At 37.3% G+C, this 20,899-nt stretch overlaps 1 protein-coding gene across 2 annotated transcripts in view; it reads right to left on the reverse strand.

Annotated features, from left to right (window-relative positions):
• Positions 1-20,899, reverse strand: part of KIAA1958 (KIAA1958 ortholog) — a 187,020-nt gene that overhangs the window by 13,218 nt on the left and 152,903 nt on the right. For both annotated transcript variants that reach the window (XM_067743643.1, XM_067743644.1), the window contains one exon: positions 8,311-8,483. In XM_067743643.1, the coding sequence (XP_067599744.1) occupies positions 8,311-8,483 (173 nt within the window). The remainder of the gene's footprint in view (positions 1-8,310; positions 8,484-20,899) is intronic.

Here is a 20,899-nt window from a genome sequence, read left to right on the forward strand (position 1 = left end):
AAAACATTAGAATCTTTTTTATGAAGTCAGGAATAGGATGAGAATGATGAATATCATTGCTATTATACAACAATGCTCTGAAGATTCTGGCCAACCAAGGAAGACAAGAAAAAGAAATTACACACACACACACACACACACACACACACACGTATGTATGTATATATGCATATAGGAAAGGAAAAAGACAAAACATAATTGTTTTCTGATAATCTAATTGTTGGTCTAGGAAACTCCAAGAGATTCAGTCGAAAAGCCATCAGAAAGAATAAATAGGGTAGCTGCATACAAAATATAAAAAGCAATAGTTTTCTTACATACCAGTAAAAACCAGTTAACATAACTTCCCAATAATCATGACACCCAAAACTCATCTGGTTTCAGATTTTTATGCTGTCACTTGCAACTCCCTACTTGCAGGTGTTAACTTCTCTTTGTATTAGCTGGGACTTGTGTGGTTGCAAGAGAGAGACCAAACTTGAAAAAGCCTTGGCAAAGAGGGATATCAGAAATAGTGGATTTCAAGGCCATCAGGGCTCCACCTCTCACCTCTGCTTCTCTGTACAGAGCTGCTTTCTTTATGTAGCCACTTAGCACTCCCCAAGGGTTATATCTTACAGCTTCAGGTACTGGCAAGAGTCCAACTCTCACTTTCAGTAGAAAAAATGTCTAAAGGAAGGATTCTGACTGGCCCAAACAACCAACCAAAAGGTGGGCCACTGTACTAACATAATGGCTTCTGCAATAACCATGGGGATTGTAGGAGAAGAATGGTTCCTTAAATAAGGGGTGCTGAGCAGAAAATCGTACTACCTTAGTGTTTAAAAACAAAACAAAACAAAACAACTAACCTCTGATAGCTTCCTTTTGCCCTTCAGATAAGTTCCAAACTGTTTACCTTGTATGCAGGCCTTTACAATCTGCTTCCACCCTATGGTAGATTGTTTGCAAAGACAGCCACAACCATCTCTCCCCTCCCTGTTCTTAACACCCCTTTGCAAGGTGACTCTGCTGCTCCTCCCATCAGGAAGTAGAATCTATTTTCCCACCCTTGGAATCGAGGCTGGCCATGAATTAATTTGGCCAATAGAATGTGGTAGAAATAACAATGTGTGAATTCCAAACCTAGGCTTCAAGGGGTTCTGTTTTCATCTTACAGGTTCTTACAGGTTTGCCTCCATTGTCGTAGTACACGATGTTGCCATGTAAGGAAGCCCAGTTAGACCTCAGGAACGTGTGACTCAGAGACAAGCTGCCTCCCATCTAATATACAGATGACTGTACCCACATGAGTATCCCAAGTGAGACCAGTAGAAGAACCACTTCTAGCTGAGAAAGCCCCGTATCATCATGAGCAAATAAAATGAATGTTCTGTTAAGCCACTAAGTTTTGGGGTGGTTTGTTATGCAGCCACAGATAACTGATACACACCCTATTTCTCTAGCTTAATCTTTTGTTCTCTTTATACTCTGTTTTCCAGCTTCACTGAACTTTGTGACATTCGTAGGAACCACAGGGCTCTTTCATGCTTCCAAGTCTTTGCATATGGTATTTCCTCTGCCTAGAATGTTTTTTCTTCTAACCTTCTCTATTTGGAAAACCTCTATTCCTTGTTTCAGATCTAGCTCAAATTCTGCTGCCTATATAAAAGGCTTCTCCAGCTTCCCTAAGCAAAGTTACTCTCTCACCTGGGATCCCAAGGCACTTAACTTAAATTTTATTATGGCCCTCTCCATATTGCACAGCCTTTTATCTATTTATATGTCTGTCTCTCAAAGTGGACTGAAAGCTTCCTGAATGCAAGAATGACATCTCATACATGACTGGTTCTTCATGCTGAAGACCCTACCAGAAGGCCTGAAATGTATTATAGATACCCAATGAACTGATAAACATGGGTTAAAGCAATGAATTAACCCCGGAGTCAGGAGAACCAAAGCTGACTTAGGGTGCAGAACCCTAAGAATCAAGGAGAACCCTTGACTATACCACAAGTTTCAAAGAAAAATCACAGCAAAAGCAATTCCTGAAGAAATGTCAAGTCACAAAATGTATATTCTTTGTACACAAGAAACCGTTCATTCTGGCCCATGTTGCCTGCCTCCTTAGCTTTCTCAGACTGAGTTTTGGTTGATAATTATTCCTCGAGGTCTTAAATTGTTATGAAGACATTGCAGGAAAGTATTTTCCTTCATGAGCCACTCTGAACATCAAATTCACCATGGATTAAAAATTGGGCTTTTTTTTTTTTTTTAATTGGCTGCACCAGGTCTTAGTTGTAGCACACAGGATATTTAGTTGCAGCATGCACGTGGGATCTAGTTCCCTGACCAGGGATCGAAGCTGGGCCCCCTGCATTGGGAGCGCAGAGTCTTAACCGCTGGAGCACCAGGGAAGTCCCCAAACTGGGCTTTCTTGATGTGAAAATGACCAAAGAGAAGTAAGAGGTTGTCATGGGGCAGATGACTCCAGGTGGGAAAGAGCAGTATAAGAAGACTGACTTGCTTGGCAAATCCCAAAGTTCTGGAACTATGTAGCAATCCTTGGCAACTGAAAGGATTAGACAAGTAAAACCAAGAATTACTTTGGGGAATGCCTCAAACTCCCCTTTGTGATAATCTTGACTAGGGGATGAAGAAAGTGGAGAAAATGCTTGTGAACTACAAGTACTCTAATAGGAAAAAAAAATGAATCTTGAAGTAACCATTGCTGACAACAAAAATGACTTCATTTTTGCAGTTACTAAATTTCACTTTATTGAGAAAGACAGGTATTGAACTTCAAGATGCTGTATTTTCTGAGTGAGGCTAAGGAATATGTAGATCAATGAGACAGCAACTTTGAGGGAGATGTATCAGTGAGGATTAGGTCACACTTATGAAGAAAAAAATACCATGTGGAACACACATAGTAGATCACAGAGTGATGAGAGTGTGAGACTGGCAGGGTACACTCTGCTAACTTAGATGACATTTTGAAGTCTGATTTGACTCTTTGCTTTCCTCCTTGAAAAAATAACTAAATTTGAGGTTTACCAGCTGCCAAATAATGATAAACAGCTGTAACCTAGCTTGTTTGCTGCTAGCTATATCTATCTTTAAAGACACACTTAGACTAAAAATACCTTGCACTGAGACCAAAAAATGAGATTAAGACTATGGTCCCTGATGCCACAATTCCTTCTTTTAACAAAAATACTGGCTAATGCTCTAAGAGACTGGCCTCTTTCTTAAGAATTTAATCATTAAAAATATTTAAGTGGCCCATGTGAGACAGAAGATTGAAATATATCTTCTTCCTCATCCATCATTCCTCCAAACAACACAGGTGAAACTAGAAGTGATGATAAGGCACACCCAACTGGACAATCGAGACATTTTCACCACCTGAGATGTATATGTTACCTATGCCATGAAGGTTATGGGGAAATGGGGCTCTTTTCATGGATTCCTGCAGGGAAATGTAAAGTTTCCCAGTAACGGACAACTGTCTTCATAGTGACTTCACAAAGTCTGGAAGACAAGATCCTCTGACCTAGAAAAGGTTAAGGTTAGGGGCTGAAGACATGGTGATGAGGGTCCATGAGAATAGATGAATTTTAAAATTATTATTAATAAAGGTAAAATTGTTACATTTTAATAGATTTATTTGCTTTTTTATTGTGGTAAAATATACATAATATAAAATTTACCATCTTAACCATTTATAAGTGTACCATCCATTGTCATTAAGTATATTCACAATGTTGTGCAACCATCATCACTACTCATTTCCAGAACTTTTTCATCATTCCAAACAGAAACTGTACTCAGTATACCATAACTACATTTCTTCCCCCGTCAGCCCCTGGTAACCTCTATTATACTTTCTGTCTTTACGAACTTGCCTATTCTAGGTACCCTACATAAATGGAATCATACATATTTGCTCTTTTGTGTCTGACTTATTTTACTTAGTATAACACTTTCAAGGTTCAGCCATGCTGTAAGCATGTATCAGTACTTCGTTTCTTTTCATTGACAAATAATATTCCATTGTATGGATATGCCACATTTTGTTCATCCAAATGATGGACATTTGGGTTGTTTGTACATTTTGGCTATGGTGAATAATGCTACAACAAATATTTGTGTACAGGTTTTTGTATAGATATATGTCTTAAATTTTCTTGAGTATATGCCTATGAATGGAATTGCTGGGTGAGAGTAACCCTATGTTTAACTTTTGGGGAACTTCCAGACTTTCCAAAGCAGTTGCATCATTTTGCATTCCCACCAGAAATGTATGAGGGTTCCAATTTCTCCACATCCTCATCAACGCTTGTTATTATCTGTTTTTCTTTTTTTTATCCTAGTCTTCCTACTGAATGTGAAGTAGAATCTCATGTGATTTTGTCTTGCATTTCCCTGGGGTCTAATGAGCATCTTTTCACGTGTTTATTTTCGTCATAATAATGGTTTAATGTCCTTGTCTGCTAATTCTAAAATCTGTGTCAGTTCTGGGTTGGTTTTGATTGATTCATTCTTTAAGTGATATATTGATATTTTCTTGCTCCTTTGCATGTCTGGAAATTTTTGTTTAGTTGCCAGAGATTGTGAATTTTATTTCTTGGGTTCTGGATATTCTTATATTCCTATAAATATTCTTAAGGTTTGTTCTGGGACGTAGTTAAGTTACTTGAAAACTGTTTGACTCTTTTGGGTCTTGCTTTTTCCTAATTAAAAAAAAATTGAGATATAATTACCATATGACACTATATCAGTTTCAGGTGTATAACATAATATTTTGATATTTGTATATATTGCAAAATGATTACCACAATAAATCTAGTCAACACCCATCACCACACATAGTTAAAAATTTTTTTTCTTGTAACGAGAGCTTTTAAGATCTACTCTCTTAGCAACTTTCAAATATACAGCACCATGTTATTAACTATACTCACCATGCTGCACATTACATCCCCAGGCCTTTTGACCACCTTCACCCATTTCAACACTGCTCATTCCCAGCCTCTAGTGACCACCAATCTGTTCTTTGTAGCTAGGAGGATTTTTGTTCTTTGTTTTTAGATTCCACATATAAGTGAGATCATATGGTAATTGTCTTTCTCTGTCTGACTTATTTCATTTAGTATAATGCCCTCAAGGTCCATCCATGTTGTTGCAAACAGCAAGATTTTCTTCCTTTTTATGGCGAATCTGTATCTATACACCACATATTCTTTATCCATTCATCCATCTCTGGATACTTAGGTTGCTTCTATGTCTTGGCTATTGTAAATAATGCTGCAATGAACACAGGGGTGTACATATCCTTTTGAATTAGTGTTTTCGTTTCCTTTAGATAAAGGATCGCATGATAGTTCTATTTTTAATTTTTTGAGGAACCTCCATACTCTTCTTCTATAGTGGCTGCACCACTTTACATTTGCTCCAGTAGTGCACAACAGTTCCCTTTTCTCCACATCCTTACCAACACTAGTTAACTCTTGTCTTTTGATAACAGTCATCCTAACAGATGTGAGGTGATAGCTCCCTGCGGGTTTGATTTGCATTTCCCTGATGATTAGTGATATATAGCACCTTTCCGTGTAGCTGGGTCTTGCTTTTAAGATTTGTTGGGTAGGGTTAGAGCAAAGCTCAGTCTGTGGCTAATTATTCTCCACATTTGATGCAAGACCTTTCTAAAATCTCTACCCCACGAATCCTGAGGTTTTTCCAGTCTGACTGGTGGGAAGAGGTACTGTTTCCAGTTCTGTGTGAGCTCCAGGTACTATTACCTCTGATTCTTTCAGGCATCTTTTTTTTTTTTTTTTTTGGCCAGCCTCAGGTAGTTTCCTCACATGCAGATGTTGATCAGTACTCAGCTGAATATTTGAGACCGAATAGCTTCAGTTCTTTCACGTTCTCTTTCTGTGTAGCTCTCTACTTTCGAATATTCTGTTATGACAATTCTAGCCACCTGGGTCTCTCTGGACTCAGTTCCGTTTCCTCAACTCAGCAAATCTGCTGGGCTCTCCTGCATGCTCCCTCCCTGCACCACAGCCCTGTAGACTCTTTCAAGGCAGCAAGCTGGCGCACATGTAAGGCTCACCTTGTTTCCCATCTCAGAGATCACTGCCCTTCTTTGTGTATTATATAATACCTTGAAAAACATTAGTTGTATCATTTGTCTGTTTTTTGGTTGTTTCCGGCAGGAGAGTAAATCTCCTCCAAATTGGTTGGAAGTGAAAGAATTAACTGATTTTTCTCCTGGGCATGGGTTATATGTTCCCACTTCTTCCTATGTATAGTAACTGTTGATTGTATGCTAGAAATTGTGAATTTTACATTATTAAATTCTGGATTTGTCTTATCTTTTCAATGTATGCTATAACTTCTTTCTAGTTGTTCTCATGTCCTCAGCCACCCTGAGCTCTGATTTCTGTCTCCCCTCAACTCAGCAAGATTGCCAGGCTCAGTTTGGGTTCCCCTCCCTTTAATGCAGTTTAAAAATTGTCTCCAGGCAGAAAGCCTGAGAGGTGGTCAAGCAGCCATCTTAGGGATCAAGTCCTGTGCTGCCTGTTCTGTAGGAAGAGTTATTTCATTATATATTATGCCCAGCTTTCTAGTTGTTACAGCAGGAGAGCAATTCTGGACCCTTCTATTCCCTTATGGCCACAAGTGGAAATTTCAATTTATTTTCTAATCTGCTGGATCATTTTGATTAGTATGTTGTTGCTTTTTCATTTTTATAATTCTTTTCATTCTTTCAACAAACATTTCATATATCCTTAACCTATAATCTACTATCTAAAGTCCCTGGTGTCTAAATCTGTTCTTTGTTGTTTCTATTCATTCTCATTCATGGTGATTTATTTCCTTAAGTGGATAGTGATTTTTTTTTTCTTAATGAGCACACATTTAGTTGGTCTTAATCTGTGAAAAATCTGAACACCTACATTTTGGATGTTTCCCTCCAAAGATTATTAGCATATGACTCTGCAAGGAGCCAGGATGCTGACCAAGAACTTCTTTAGACACTTTCAGGGTCTGCTCCTCAATCAAGGATTCTTCAGTTTAGCTCCCTGCCCCTTCCCTTCTTAATGATGTTATCAACATAAGCCCTGAGGAAGAGCCCTGCCTTTCATACGTGCTTACTGCTCACACTGCTCCTGTTTTGATCCTGTGGATGGCTCCCTTTCTTTCTGCAAGTACAGCAGAAAGGCCCCTCACAGTATCTAGGGCACCATGCTGCCAGAAGTAGAAACCTGGATTTCCTATTTCATCTCTTGTTGGTGCCCTAAACACATCACCCAAACCTGGAGATGTCACCTGACCTTGCGCTTCAGTTATGACTTCTATTTGCAATATCTTTGAATCTATACTTCCAGCTTTAACATTTCCCCCATGTTTTAAGTCCCACCTTCCCAAATGCTTATTCGACATAACCATCTGGTAGACATCTCTATTATCTAAACTCAACATTTCCAAATCAAAATACATCTTTCTGTTCTGACTCTACAAGTCCAAGAAATTTCCCTTCTATTCACAACCCTCAAACATTTCAAGTTGGAAGAGATTCTAAGGGTTCATTTTACAACTGGGGAAATTGAGGACCAAGAATACTAAATACATTTTTGCTCATCACCTCCAATTAATTGCTCTATAATATTATGTTTCTTATGTTCCTTCCTGTTCAAAAAAACTCAGTGTTTCCCTTTCACCTAACCCTTAAGACATTTGCAGATCTTATGGTCAGAGTGTTTTTATTATAACGGTCCCTTCTCTGCTGCCCACCCCCCCAATAATCCTTCAAATAAAATCTCTCCTTACAAACAAACACAAAAACAAAACAAAACAAAACTTCAATGGTTTCCCAACATTCACTGGATGTTGTCAAAATCCAGTTTTATAGTCCACTACTCCCATATATGAAACCTCTGGTGCAGGCAAGTGGGTCTATCCCTCTAAATTTTACTCTTCCTTATGTGACTCAGCCTAGAAGACCGTTGTCTTCAATTCTGTTGAAACCCTACCTCTCCCTCAAAATACAGTTTAAATATCAATTCCTTTGCTAGTCTCAACAAACTGAAATTAATTTCTCCATCTGAATATTTTTGGCATTTCTGATCTATAAATTCCGAGAACACGTATTAAATTCTGTTTTGTACTGTGGACATATTTCTTTCTATTTTATGGTCTTTCAAAGTTTCCTCAGGCAGAAAGTACCTGTTCCGTGTTCCCCACAATACTTAGCACAGTGCCTGGCACATGGAAGCTCAGTGAAGTTGACCAAAAGGAGAAGTAAACTTAAGGGTTTCTTACCTTGGTGATGTCTGTGTGATCTTTGAGCCCATTGGTCATACACCAATATCGCCACACATTCAGGGCATACCGTGTTGCTTTGGTCGTATTTGGGCTTACTGCACTGGTACACAGATCATTCAAGTCATCATTCATATTAAATACAGGAAATTTGTTGAGCTTAGTAGAATAGGCTAGAAACAAAAACAATAAAAGGCATTAAAATAATTTGCCATTCCCTCCTTCACAGAATTGTATCTTTGGATCATGTTAAATAGGAGAAAACTCCTAAGAGATATAACACGTTAAAAAATGAAATTTCTATCAAGTATACATAAATTAGAATAAATACAATAGGGAACAATGTTTATAGCATGAAATCGATATAGTAACCATGCATTTAATCCCAACAATTTTGCCATATGTATTAACTGATATACTAATGCAGGCATTACAATAATAGAAGGGAAAAAATGAATGCAGAAAAACAAAGAATGTTCTATCTAAAATTTTCACTGTAAAAAAATAGCATTTATGTTAACAACAACGACAAAAGGATAGAAAGAAAGGAAGACAAGTTATACATCCTTTCTCTTTTCCTTAGCACATGAAGAGCTGTTACTTCTCTGCAACATATAGTCTCAAATATCTTATTTGTCATCCTGGACAGTGCTGAATTAAATGGTATTAGCATATTTCTTTATTTCTTTTCACAAATTGATAAAGAGAGAGAGATTTCAACCCTGACTCCACAACCCATCAGCTAGCTTAGAGTCAGAATGGAAGGTCAAGTAGAATATCAGGGAAAGAGTGGGATACTCCAGAGAGGCTCACATTGTCTCAGAGGAAAGCAAACAGATTTTAAATTGCAATTGTCGCTGCAGCCTGTGGATCAAAAACCACATTCACAGAAAGATAGACAAGATGAAAAGGCAGAGGGCTATGTACCAGATTAAGGAACAAGATAAAACCCCAGAAAAACAACTAAATGAAGTGGAGATAGGCAACCTTCCAGAAAAAGAATTCAGAATAATGATAGTGAAGATGATCCAGGACCTCGGAAAAAGAATGGAGGCAAAGATGGAGAAGATGCAAGAAATGTTTAACAAAGACCTAGAAGGATTAAAGAACAAACAAACAGAGATGAACAATACAATAACTGAAATGAAAACTACACTAGAAGGAGTCAATAGCAGAATAACTGAGGCAGAAGAAAGGATAAGTGACCTGGAAGACAGAATGGTGGAATTCACTGCTGCGGAACAGAATAAAGAAAAAAGAATGAAAATAAATGAATACAGCCTAAGAGACCTCTGGGACAACCTTAAATGCAACAATATTCGCATTATAGGGGTCCCAGAAGGAGAAGAGAGAGAGAAAGGACCCGAGAAAATACTTGAAGAGATTATAGTCGAAAACTTCCCTAACATGGGAAAGAAAATAGCCACCCAAGTCCAGGAAGCACAGCGAGTCCCATACAGGATAAAAGGATAAACCCAAGGAGAAACATGCCAAGACACATAGTAATCAAACTGGCAAAAGTTACAGAGAAAGAAAAATTATTGAAAGCAGCAAGGGAAAAATGACAAATAACATACAAGGGAACTCCCATAAGGTTAACAGCTGATTTCTCAGCAGAAACTCTACAAGCCAGAAGGGAGTGGCATGATATACTTAAAGTGATGAAAGGAAAGAACCTACAACCAAGAATACTCTACCCAGCAAGGATCTCATTCAGATTCGATGGAGAAATCAAAAGCTTTACAGACAAGCAAAAGCTATGAGAATTCAGCACCACTAAACCAGCTCTACAACAAATGCTAAAGGAACTTCTCTAAGTGGGAAACACAAGAGAAGAAAAGGACCTACAAAAACAAACCCAAAACAATTAAGAAAATGGTCATAGGAACATACATATCGATAGTTAACCTTAAATGTGAATGGATTAAATGCTCTAACCAAAAGACACAGGCTTGCTGAATGGATACAAAAACAAGACCCATATATATGCTGTTTAAAAGAGACCCACTTCAGACCTAGGGACACATACAGACTAAAAGTGAGGGGATGGAAAAAGATATTCCATGCCAATGGAAATCAAAAGAAAGCTAGAGTAGCAATACTCGTATCAGATAAAATAGGCTTTAAAATAAAGAATGTTACAAGAGACAAGGAAGGACACTACATAATGATCAAGGGATCAATCCAAGAAGAAGATATAACAATTAGAAATATATATGCACCCAACATAGGAGCACCTCAATACATAAGGCAACTGCTAACAGCTCTAAAAGAGGAAATTGACAGTAACACAATAATAGTGGGGGACTTTAACACCTCACTTACACCAATGGACAGATCATCCAAAATGAAAATAAATAAGGAAATGGAAGCTTTAAATGACACAATAGACCAGATAGATTTAATTGATATTTATAGGACATTCCATCCAGAAACAGCAGATCACACTTTCTTCTCAAGTGCGCATGGAACATTCTCCAGGATAGATCACATCTTGGGTCACAAATCAAGCCACAGTAAATTTAAGAAAATTGAAATCATATCAAGCATCTATTCTGACCACAATGCTATGAGATTAGAAATGAATTACAGGGAAGAAAATGTAAAAAACACAAACACATGGAGGTTAAACAATACATTACTAAATAGCCAAGAGATCACCAAAGAAATCAAAGAGGAAATCAAAAAATACCTAGAGACAAATGACAATGAAAACGCGATGATCCAAAACCTATGGGATGCAGCAAAAGCAGTTCTGAGAGGGAAGTTTATAGCTATACAAGCCTACCTCAAGAAACAAGAAAAATCTCAAATAAACAATCTAATCTTACACCTAAAGGAAATAGAGAAAGAAGAACAAACAAAACCCAAAGTCAGCAGAAGGAAAGAAATCATAAAGATCAGAGCAGAAATAAATGAAATAGAAACAAAGAAAACAATAGCAAGGATCAATAAAACTAAAAGCTGGTTCTTTGAGAAGATAAACAAAATTGATAAACCTTTTAGCCAGACTCTTCAAGAAAAAGAGGGAGAGGACTCAAATCAATAAAATTAGAAATGAAAAAGGAGAAGTTACAACAGACACCGCAGAAATACAAAGCATCCTAAGAGACTACTACAAGCAACTGTATGCCAATAAAATGGACAACCTGGAAGAAATGGACAAATTCTTAGAAAGGTATAGCTTTCCAAGACTGAACCAGGAAGAAATAGAAAATATGAACAGACCAATTACAAGTAATGAAATTGAAACTGTGATTAAAAATCTTCCAACAAACAAAAGTCCAGGACCAGATGGCTTCACAGGTGAATTCTATCAAACATTTAGAGAAGAGCTAACAGCCATCCATCTCAAACTCTTCTAAAAAATTGTAGAGGAAGGAACACTCCCAAACTCATTCTATGAGGCAACCATCACCCTGATACCAAAACCAGACAAAGATACTCCAAAAAAAGAAAATTACAGACCAATATCACTGATGCATATAGATGCAAAAATCCTCAACAAAATACTAGCAAACAGAATCCAACAACACATTAAAAGGATCATACACCATGATCAAGTGGGATTTATCCCAGGGATGCAAGGATTCTTCAATATACATAAATCAATCAATGTGAAAAACCATATTAACATATTGAAGAATAAAAACCATATGATCATCTCAATAGATGTAGAAAAAGCTTTTGACAAAATTCAACACCCATTTATGATAAAAACTCTCCAGAAAGTGGGCATAGAGGGAACCTACCTCAACATAACAAAGGCCATATACGACAAACCCACAGCAAATATATCATTCTCAATGGTGAAAAACTGAAAGCATTTTCTCTAAGATCAGGAACAAGACAGGGATTTCCACTCTCACCACTATTATTCAACATAGTTTTGGAAGTCCTAGCCACGGCAATCAGAGAAGAAAAAGAAATAAAAGGAATCCAAATTGGAAAAGAGGAAGTAAAACTGTCACTGTTTGCAGATGACATGATACTATACATAGAGAATCCTAAAGATGCCACCAGAAAACTACTAGAGCTAAGCAATGAATTTGGTAGAGTAGCAGGATACAAAATTAATGCATAGAAATCTCTTGCATTCCTATACACTAAAGATGAGAAATCTGCAAGAGAAATTAAGGAAACCCTCCCATTTACCATTGCAACAAAAAGAATAAAATACCTAGGAATAAACCTACCTAGGGAGACAAAAGACCTGTATGCAGAAAACTCTAAGACACTGATGAAAGAAATTAAAGATGATACCTACCAACAGATGGAGAGATATACCATGTTCTTGGACTGGAAGAATCAATATTGTGAAAATGACTATACTACCAAAAGCAATCTACAGATTCAATGCAATCCCTATCAAATTACCACTGGCATTTTTTACAGAACTAGAACAAAAAATCTTAAAATTTGTTTGGAGACACAAAAGACCCCAAGTAGACAAAGCAGTCTTGAGGGAAAAAAACGGAGCTGGAGGAATCAGACTCCTGGACTTCAGACTATACTACAAAGCTACAGTAATCAAGACAATATGGTACTGGCACAAAAACAGAAACATAGATCAATGGAACAAGATAGCCCAGAGATAAACCCACACACCTATGGTCAACTCACCTATGACAAAGGAGGTAAGGATATGCAATGGAGAAAAGACGGTCTCTTCAATAAGTGGTGCTGGGAAAACTGGACAGCTACCAGTTTTCATTTTAAAAGAATGAAATTAGAACACTCCCTAACACCATACACAAAAATAAACTCAAAATAGATTAGAGACCTAAATGTAAGACTGGATACTATAAAACTCTTAGAGGAAAACATAGGAAGAACGCTCTTTGACATAAATCACAGCAAGATCTTTTTTGACCCACCTCCTAGAGTAATGGAAATAAAAACAAAAACAAGTGGGACCTAATGAAACTTAAAAGCTTTTGCACAGCAAAGGAAACTATAAACAAGATGAAAAGACAACCCTCAGAGTGGGAGAAAATATTTGCAAATGAATCAATGGACAAAGGATTTATCTCCAAAATATATAAACAGCTCATGCTACTCAGTATCAAAAAAAAAATGCAATTCAAAAATGGAGGGAAGACCTAAATAGACATTTCTCCAAAGAAGACATACAGATGGCCAAGAGGCATGTGAAAAGCTGCTCAACACCACTAATTATTAGAGAAATGCAAATCAAAACTACAATGAGGTATCACCTCACACTGGTCAGAATGGGCACCACCAGAAAATCTACAAACAACAAATACTGGAGAGGGTGTGGAGAAAAGGAAACCCTCTTGCACTGTTGGTGGGAATGTAAATTGATACAGCCACTATGGAGAACGGTATGGAGGTTCCTTAAAAAACTAAATCTTGAATTACCATATGATCCAGCAATCCCATTACTGGGCATATACCCAGAGAAAACCATAATTCAAAAAGACACATGCACCCCAATGTTCACTGCAGCACTATTTACAATAGCCAGGTCATGGAAGCAACCTAAATGCCCATCGACAGATGAATGGATAAAGAAGATGTGGTACGTATATACAATGGAATATTACTCAGCGATAAAAAGGAACGAAATTGGGTCATTTGTAGAGATGTGGATGGATCTAGAGTCTGTCATACAGAGTGAAGTAAGTCAGAAAGAGAAAAACAAATATTGTATGTTAACATACATATATGTGGATATATGTGCATATATGTGGAACCTAGAAAAATGGTACAGATGAACTGGTTTGCAGGGCAGAAATTGAGACACAGATGTAGAGAACAAACGTATGGACACCAAAGTGGGAAAGCGGTGCAGGGTGTGGGGTGTGTGTGATGAATTGGGAGATTGGGATTGACATGTATACACTGATGTGTATAAAATTGATGACTAATAAGGACCTGCTGTATAAAAAACAGATAAAATAAAATTAAAAAATTAAAAAAAAAAGGGTCTCTCCCTCCTAGGAGTAGGGTTCATGCCATGCTCCCTTGCAACCCTCCCTCCTCCCCCCTCCACCTCCTTGGTATTGATGAGGTCTGGGCTACAAAAAGAAAAAAAAATGCAATTGTCAAATTACTTCAGATGAAGACTGGTGTTCCTCAATGTGTCCACTTTAAATACTAGTCATCAGAGTAAATCCACAACCATTAGCTGGCCATGTTTCATACTCTGTAATCCACTAACACTGGGCTTAAACTGTTGAAATTGTTGTCTTTGGATAGAAAAAAAAAATCAAGGTAAACCATCTCACAGTGAAAACAATGCCAACTTGTACTTTTTCTAATGGTTCTGACCCTCTCTGGAATGTTTCTGTATTCAAACCAGGCACAGAAAGGCTGAGAAATAGCAAAATGAGTTAAGGCATTACCAAGGTGATATACAAAGTGGTTTCATCTAACTCACCTCATCTTTCTCTGCTCCCACTCAGGAACTCCAAACCACCAGCCTCTTGTTGTTCTCTAGCCTCTGCCTGTGCCCAGGACACCCACATCACACCTTCCCTACCCTTAGCCTGAGAAATCCCTCCATGGTCTTTGTACCAATCAAACAGTATCTTTTTTCAATTCCAATTCCAATTGCAAACTCACATCTATGTGATCTTTCCCCATACAAACCCAACTCCCTTATTCTCTCCTTCAGTATGAGCCCCAGATTTGCTTTATTATTCCTTGGAACTAATAATCTAATTGTGCCCAGAAGATCTCTTCAACTGGTTTATATGCTCCTTAAGACTGTGTCTTCACCCTTTAAGTCTGCTTTGAACTGCTGAACACACAATCTGCTTTAATAAATGCTTATAGCAAGAGAGCAGTAAACAGTGCTAGAAATGCTTTCCAAAGCAACTGAGTCATGCAGGCATATTGCTCTTACCACCCTCCTAAGCTGACATAACTCACATTATTGCTGGGACTTGCTTGATATTAATGAAAGGATTCTAGTATAAAATTTACTATCATTGCCTCTAGCACTAACTGAATGCTTACTACATGCCAAGAGTTATGTAAATTATCTGTAGTCTCTAAGCAACTTTATACCTATTTTACAGGTAAGGAAACTGAACCTCACACATTTAGTAACTTCATACATCACTCATCCAATATTTACTGAGGTACTCTCTCTGTACCAGGCACTGTGCTGTCCCAAGTCATGGAGTTGGCAAGTAATAAAGCCACAGTTTGCACCTGGGTCCTGCTGACTCTATGCCCTGGTCACTACAGCAAAGGAATCAGGTACTATAGGGATAAAATGCTTAGTAAGGAATACAGTTTAGATATTAGCCACTTGTGCTTCTGAAAAATATCCTTGCCTCCCAAATTTACTCAGATTAACCTTCATAAGTCTGATTTAGTTAAACAACCACTATAGCTTTTAAAAACAACAACAACAAAATGATTTATTTGCAACACAGCCTAGTCCCCATCATTTTATTTTTTTGGCTGCTGCGGGGCTTGTGGCATCTTAGTTCCCTGAGCAGGGATGGAACCTGGGCCCTCGGCAGGGAAAGCAGGAGTCCTAACCACTGAACCACCAGGGAATTCCCCCCATTACTTTAATATGCAGAGGAGTAGAAAAGAGTCACACTGCAAGATAGGATGACTAAGTTTAATTATTACATTAAATAATTAAACGACCTTAACTAATATATTTTTTTTATCACAGGACAGAGACGGTACACTGAAAATGGAAACCAATGTCCTAGTATATAGAGAAACAGGGAAAGAATGCTTGTACAGTTACATAATGGGAAAGAAATTTGTGAAAATGAAATGACATATACGATTCCTTCATGATTGTATTTAAGGATTATGTTTATTTAACTGCTTTTTAAAATTTTTGAGTAAAAGTTCTAGTGTTACAGTGCTGAGGACATTTTTAGGAGAGTATATTGATGGAGAAACAAACAAAAGTAAGAACTTATAACTGAATACAGGGAAAAGAAGGGACTACTAAAGGAGGATTTGAATTTTTTTCCTCACTAGAAAACAGGCAAACTCTGAGCTGAAAGTTAGGAAGAGCAGGCCGTGGGAGTGGGAGGGGACTATGGGATCATGGCAGTGTAACCTAAGGACAGCCAGATCTGAATGATTATCCTGCTTTCTATACGTAGCTGCCACTTACATCATTTACAGGACAGTGTGTAAAGTGAGGGAATCTGCTGTGGAAGGCTACCCTCAAGGTCAGAGAGAAAAGGGGCATTGCCTCAGGTAACTCTGGGCAGCCCCATTGGACAGAGAGGGAAAAAAGGAAAGCAGCTACAAAAAGCAAGAAATCCCCAAATGTACACCATCTCTCAGGTAGCACCTTCCCTGTGTCTAATCTGAGAGAGTTCCTGGCTTCCCAGCCTGTTTTCCTTTCATATACCCTGCAGGGAAGCTTATTCATGGGCTCTTCTTTGTCCACTCATTCAGCTAGGTGAAGTCCACCTGCAGAACCCTGTGCTTAACTATTACCTGCAAAAGTGAGCTCTGCCCAGGTTCAAACAGGAACCTTGAATAATGTCTAAGGAAATCCCTATAAGCTATCAATAATGATAAATCTAGACTTTCATTTTAAAATGTGAACATACAAACAAGCATCACTTGGCAACTGGGGAAAACTAAAAGCATGGAAGTTACCACATTACACAAGCAGAGCAACTAATTTCACATCCCCTATCCTCCCCCTGAAAACAGACTTAATTCAGAAAACCAAAGAAAAAATTTAAAAGATAGATACATATATTTGAGAGGATAATGCATCCTTAAAACAAGAACAGCTTTCATTGTAGAACAAGGAAGATCCTGGAAACTTTAAATGATTGAAAAAACGTATTTTAAAAATTCTGAGAAGAGCTGAGTATGAGAATGAACACGGCTAAAGGACAAATTAGTGATTAGGAAGGAATTTTCCCTGAAGGGCAGGCAAAGTAATAAAAAAACTGATAATTATGTGAGTGAAGTTAAGAAGCATGGAAGACAGACTATGGAGAAACAAAATCCATCTTATAAGAATTCAAGAGAAAAGGTTATAAGAGGATAGGATAAAATAATCAAAGATATAATATATGAAAAGTTCTGTTAATCAAAGAAAGATTTTAATCTTTAGGGTGTTAAGGTTCATGAACTGTCAAAGAGACACACTGAAAAGACACATATATAAACATATCTTGGTGAAATTTCCAAAATCTAAGAACGAAAAGAAAATTCTATAATCTTTCTGGTAGGGGGGAAAAAGCCATCAGCAGAATAACAAGAATTAGATTTTTCATCTGTGATACTAAAAAACAATGACTCAGTCTCCTCAGAGCTGTGAGGGAAAAGGACCATAAGTGAAGAATTCTAATACCTAGCTAAAGTATCATTCAAGGCAAAAGAAAGATATTTTCAGTCATGAAAGAAGTAGCATCCAAGCACCCTTTCTTAAAAAAAAAAGTTAGTTGTGGATATTTGCAAACAAAATGAAAAATGAATCAAAGAAAGGGAAAGATACTGGGTACAAGGTATAGTAAGAAGCAAAAAATTACTTCTAACACTGAGTAATGTAGCAAGTGAGCTCAACACAATTGTTAAGAAAAGACTGTGAAAAGAGATGGGGTGTGATAGAACAAAATCTTGAACTAAAATTCCCCATAATTTCAATAAAATAAGGGAAAAGGGGAGAGGAAAGATAGAAAAAATATGATTAAGATCTCCTCCTCTTTGGAAAGGATATAAAGCAAAGAGGAAAAAAGAAGGGAGAGATTACCAATGTTAATTAATTTTTATATTAAAAATATGTGTTTAAATCTGTTAAAAACAAAAGAAACAACTATTAGAATGGATATAGGATTTTCAAGTAAGAGTAAATAAAGGAGTATCAGCAGAAAAAGAGTTAAAAACAAAAATCCAACATCTGCAATCTATCAAGCAAAACTTGGGACAAGTTAACAAACAAAATAAAGAACCAAGAAAGAAAGCATGATGTAAAGAAGACGTACATATGGGCAACAGGCACATGAAAAGACTCTCAGTAACACTAATCGTCAGGGAAATGCAAATCAAAACCACAATGAGATATCACCTCACACCTGTCAGAATGGCTCTTATCAAAAAGACAAGAAATAACAAGTGTTGGTGAGGATGTGGTGAAAAGGGAACCATTGTGCACTGCTGGTGGGAATGAAAATTGGTGCAGCTACTGTGGAAAAGAATATGAAGTTTCCTCAAAAAATTAAAAATAGATCTACAGTATGATCTAGCAATTCTACTGTTAGTAGAAATTCAATCTAGTCGAAGAAAACAAAAACACTTATTTGAAAAAATATATACAACCCTATGTTCATTGCAGCACTATTTACAATAACCAAGATATGGAAATAACCTAAGTGTCCACTGATGGATGAATGGATAAAGAAGGTTTCTCTGTGTGTGTGTGTAATACTACTCAGCCATAAAAAAAAAAGGTAATGTTGCCATTTATGACAACATAGATGGACCTTGAGGGTATTATGCTAAGTGAAAAAAGCCTGTGAAAAACAAATACTGTATGATCTCACTTATATGTGGAACCTAAAAAGCAAAACAAACAAACAAGACAAAAACCAAAACCCAGACTCATAGATACACAGAACAGACTGGTGGTTGCCAGAGGGGAGGGAGGTAGGGGGGTTGTGAAATGGGTGAAGGGGATCAAGAAGTACAAACTTCTGGGGGACTTCCCTGGTGGCACAGTGGTTAAGAATCCGCCTGCCAATGCAGGGGACACGGGTTCGAGCCCTGGTCAGGGAAGATCCCACATGTTGCAGAGCAACTAAGTCCTTGCACTACCACTACTGAGCCTGTGCTCTAGAGCCCGTGAGCCACAACTACTGAGCCCACGTGCCACAACTACTGAAGCCTGTGTGCCTAGAGCCTGGGCTCTGCAACAAGAGAAGCCACCGCACTGAGAAGCCTGTGCACTGCAATGAAGAGTAGCCCCCACTCGCCACAACTAGAGAAAGCCCATGTGCAGCAACGAAGACCTAACGCAGCCAAAAGTACATAAATAAATGAATAAATTTATATTAAAAAAATAAAGTACAGCATGGGGAATATAGTCAATAATATTGTATTAACTTTGTATGATGACAGATGACTGTGGTGATCATTTTGCAATGTATACAAATGTTGAATTACTATCTTGTACACCTCAAGTTAATATAATATTGAATGTCAACTATACTTCAATTTAAAAAATGTTGTCAGTCTACATAAGAAACAAAACTCAGCTATATATGTTCTTTACACATAGGAATTAATAGGGTATAAAAGTTGAAAGCAAAAGAATAAAAAAAAAAAGGGTATACCATGTGAACAATAAAGAAAGGAACGCTGGTATAGCTATACAGTATCAGACAAAACAGACTTTAAGGCAAGAAGCATTCATTACCAGAAATAAAAAGAGATGTTTTAAAATTCAACAGAGAGATACAACAATCCTAAATTTGTATGGACTTAACAATACAGCCTCAAAATATAAAAAGCAAAACTTGAAAGAATTTAAAAAAGAAATAGGCAAAACTACAACTAAGGTTTTAATACATCATTTTACATACCTGACAGAACAAGCAGACAAAAAATTGTACAGATATAGAAGATATGAATGATGCAAGCAACAAACTGGATGTAATTGATATACAAAGAACAACATAACAATGGCAGAATAGACATTCTTTTCAAAGGTACATGATACTTTTTTTAAAAATTGAAATATAGTTGATGTATAATATTATGTTAGCGTCAAGTGTACTACATAGTGATTTGACAACTGCATACATTATAAAATGATCACAAAGTTATTACCACATTACTGACTATATTCTTTATGCTGTATATTACACCCCTGTGGCTTCTTTGTTTTATAACTGGGGTTTGTACCTCTTAACCTCCTTCACCTATTTCACTGCAGCCTCTATCCTCCTCCTCTCTGGAAGCTACCCATTTGCTTTCTGTATCTATGAGTGTTTTTGTTTTTTGTTTGCTTGTTTGTTTTGTTTTTAGATTCCACATGTGAGATCACACGGTATTTGTCCTTTTCTGACTTATTTCACTTAGCATAATACCCCCTAGATCCATCTATGTTGTAGCAAATGTCAAGAATTCACATAACCCTTTTACAAAAATAGAAGTGCTAGGACATAAAGCTAGTCCTCAACATTTCAAAAGATTAAGTCATTCAGAATATCAGTAGAATTTTTAAAAATCAGAGGGAATTAGGAAATACTTCAAAATGAATGATAATGACAATATAATGTGTCAAAGTTGTGGGATGTGGTTATTACAGTGCCTACAGAGAAAATGATAGCATTAAATTCAGAAGAAAGATTGAATATCAACTATACCAGGAAATTATAAAAAGAGAAACAAATACAACCCCAAAAATAAAAAGAAGGAAGCAGTACACATAAGAACAGAAATCAATGAAATAGGAAATAAACTTACAATAAAAAAAGTAACACTGGCTTCCCTGGTGGCACAGTGGTTAGGAGTCCACCTGCTAATGCAGGGGACACGGGTTCATGCCCTGGTCGGGAAGATCCCACACGCCACAAAGCAACTAAGCCCACGCGCCACAACTACTGAGCCTGTGCTC

Source organism: Pseudorca crassidens, chromosome 7 (assembly GCF_039906515.1).
Source record: "Pseudorca crassidens isolate mPseCra1 chromosome 7, mPseCra1.hap1, whole genome shotgun sequence".
In the NCBI taxonomy this organism is placed as follows: Eukaryota; Metazoa; Chordata; class Mammalia; order Artiodactyla; family Delphinidae; genus Pseudorca; species Pseudorca crassidens.